The sequence below is a fragment of the Octodon degus genome, unplaced genomic scaffold (assembly GCF_000260255.1).
Source record: "Octodon degus isolate 3935 unplaced genomic scaffold, OctDeg1.0 scaffold00392, whole genome shotgun sequence".
Classification (NCBI taxonomy): domain Eukaryota; kingdom Metazoa; phylum Chordata; class Mammalia; order Rodentia; family Octodontidae; genus Octodon; species Octodon degus.
In genome coordinates, this window is record NW_004524968.1 from 624,097 (window position 1) to 627,109 (window position 3,013).

Consider the following 3,013-nt stretch of genomic DNA (forward strand, 5'->3'; position numbering starts at 1 on the left):
CTGGCTCCTGGTCATAGTGTCCTGGACATGCATGGCCAGTGTGCAGCATGGGGTGAATTTCTAGAATTTTTCTCACTGAGTATAAAGGCTTTATGAGACTTTTTAAATAAAAACTCAGGATAGAATTACACATTGAATTTGGGGCTAGAATTCAGAGCATGAGAAGAGTGAGTTCAACAAAAACAATCAAATAAATAAAAACCCAAACTGAAAAATCTAAGATGAATAAAACAAGGGGAACTTAACTACTTGCTATAAATTTTGCCCACTGAATAAGAGATGCAGAAATGGGTTTTCTCCCCACATTAAGTTGCATCCTGGATGGAGGTAGTTTTGTACTGAGAAGCATGATGTTCTGGAAATAACTCAAAAAGAAGAAAACAGAGAGTATGCACTGGCCTCCCAATCTGGATGCATGTGGACCATATGTGTTAGGTTCAGAAAACAACCCTATAGTCACTTGGCTAGCAAATGTCAGAACCAAAGTAAGGCCTGTTTTTACAACTTGTATTCTTTTCCATTCTATACATGAAGACAGTTTTAGTTCATAACCAGTAAGAGGTAGTGTTTTCACATAAGTAACTGTATGTTATCTCCTATTATGAAGACACAAGGCTTCCTATTAAGTCCCTTAGCATGTAAGAACTCACTAAATATGGGGAGGGGAAGAACAGAAAGGACTGCTTTCTGGATGCCTGGATGGGAGACATTCACCTACTCACAGGTGCTCACTTTCTCTCTCTTTCTACTCTTGTGCCTTCTTAGGTCTTTCTAAAAAATTGTGAAATCACTAGAACTTTGTGATATCCTATCCTCAAACTGTTAGAAGTGCTGGTCATTTACTTGCCATTCCAGTATTTATCTTATGTTTTACTCTTAGTACTTCTTTGCTATCATGAAAACTTTTTCTTAGTTCAATTGTTTGGAAACATTTAATTTTCTGAATATTGCTTAATCTTAATTTTTGTTCTAAGATTTATACTGTATCTTTGACTTACAATTTATTTAAAAGACATTGTATGATATCTTCTCCTAGTATTAGAAACTTTAAAAAGTATATTTCCATTTTCTGTTGACTTTAAAAAAAACCCAGAGGTTTGTACCTATGTTGTTTATTTATTATTTCTTGCCTATATCTCGTAATATGAGAAACTACTTTGGCAGTAACAGTACACAATGTACTAACCATTGTTACTCTCCTAAAATCTTGTTTTGAGATTTTGTACCATTGTTTTTATTTTTTTTTCTTTAAAATAAAATAACTGATGTCAAAAAGAAAAAAAAATTGTGAAATGGAAGAATTGTAGTATAAACCGAGCACACACATAGGATCTAGGATTAAGATCTATTCTTTCTGATTGGCTGGCTGAACACAGACAGATGCCTGGATTCGTTGAGATATTCTTATCCAGGAGGCTTTTGTTGACTTTGCTTTCCTCTTTTTACCCTCATTTAAAAAATAATAATCAAGGGGCAAAGAATATGAAACTGATATGGAAGTATTAAGCACCCTTGGGACTCTGCTTCTTAAAGTATAATGAATATAGGATTCACTCAAAGGCCATTACAAGGTTCAAAATGCTGCGGAATAAGCAGGTGAGAGCAGCCAGAGTAGGAGGGGCAGACAGGGACAGTATAAAGCCAGAAGCAGGGTTTCTATGGTGCATACCAGCTGCAAGCCCTTGGAGGTGATGAGACATCTGGTGGGCAGGGTGGCGCTGGCAGTCTATATTTGTGGGCTCAATGCAGGTAAAGGGGTGGGGAAATGGTAAAGGGAGAGAGTCCAGAAGAGGAATGGCTTGGGAAAACAGGAAATTAATGGCTCACAATATCTTTTAAATGTAACTTAGATGTTAATGAACACAGGGTCCATAGAGCCCAGGATTCAACTACCCTCATCCTCCTTGATGGTGGTGATGGTGGTGGTGGTGGTGGTGGTGGTGGTATGTGTGTACATGTGTCTAGGAGAGTGATCACAGAACGAGTGACTATTGGCTCTGAATGATCTTCTGACTTACCATTATGTGGGAAAAATTCTTAAAGCAAGAATCAGCAGTCGTGTGTTGTTTTGGAAACTCCCCCAAGGTCTACACGGAAGCAGAGTCCAAAATAAACAGAATGTGGATCAAACCCTCTTTTGGGTGAAAAAGAAGAATAAAAAATTATTAACACATGCTTTCTGAGATAGTCACAGGTAATCTCTGTAGATTTTATAGAAAATGCAGCAGTGGGGCTGGTGATAGGGTAAATGGATAGGAATGGCTGATAGGACTTTTATGTGTTCTCTTTAACTCATTTGAAACTAGATCTGTCTGAATGATCTTCACAGAAAATAAATAAGTTCAATGCAGAATGACTAAGATTAAGGCCTTATACTTGCTGTGACCATTAGTGAAGGAAAGGCGTGGTAAGCCCTTCGGGCAGTCAGTGTTCTGCAGCCCTCGACCAGCAGGAACACACAGCAGCTGAGTGTCCTGGGAGTCTCATGCATCACAGCCTGAAAGAACACATACCACCAGGTATATGGAGTCTCAGGAAGAGGGTGTGCTTGGGCGGCTTCAGAAAACTCCGGCTAGTAAGATTTACTCAAGATTGGATGCTGTTAAGGGACAATATTTGTCCTGGGCATCTCTAATAATCACACCTGTGGGGCAGGCACAGTGGCAAAGGAAGAAAGCTTCCTTAGGAAACAAACAGCTTTTAAGCACTGTGAATAAGAGACTTGGGTAGTCTGTGGATGAATCTTATTCTTGTCAGGGCCTACATAGAACCCTAAACTGTTCTTGCTGAATTTCATTGTGTTATGATCTCAGAGTATCTTTCCACGAAGTTGTTACTCTGTGTGATTATTCTTTTTTATTAATTTTATTGAGGAAGAAATAGCAATGAGACAGTTTCAAAACAGATTAGTAGGACAGTAATAATTAATACATTGCATATCGTTGTCTTCATAGTAGTTATTCACAGTGCAAGATGCAGACATGATATCTTTTTTTTTCAGACATGATATCTT

At 38.2% G+C, this 3,013-nt stretch overlaps 1 protein-coding gene across 2 annotated transcripts in view; it reads left to right on the top strand.

The window, feature by feature from the left end:
- Positions 1–1,643: 1,643 nt before the first annotated feature.
- The window catches only part of Bsph1 (binder of sperm protein homolog 1), a 17,372-nt gene continuing 16,002 nt past the window's right edge, over positions 1,644–3,013 (top strand). For both annotated transcript variants that reach the window (XM_004648345.2, XM_023708548.1), the window contains exon 1: positions 1,644–1,749. In XM_004648345.2, the coding sequence (XP_004648402.2) occupies positions 1,659–1,749 (91 nt within the window). In that variant the 5' untranslated portion in view covers positions 1,644–1,658. The remainder of the gene's footprint in view (positions 1,750–3,013) is intronic.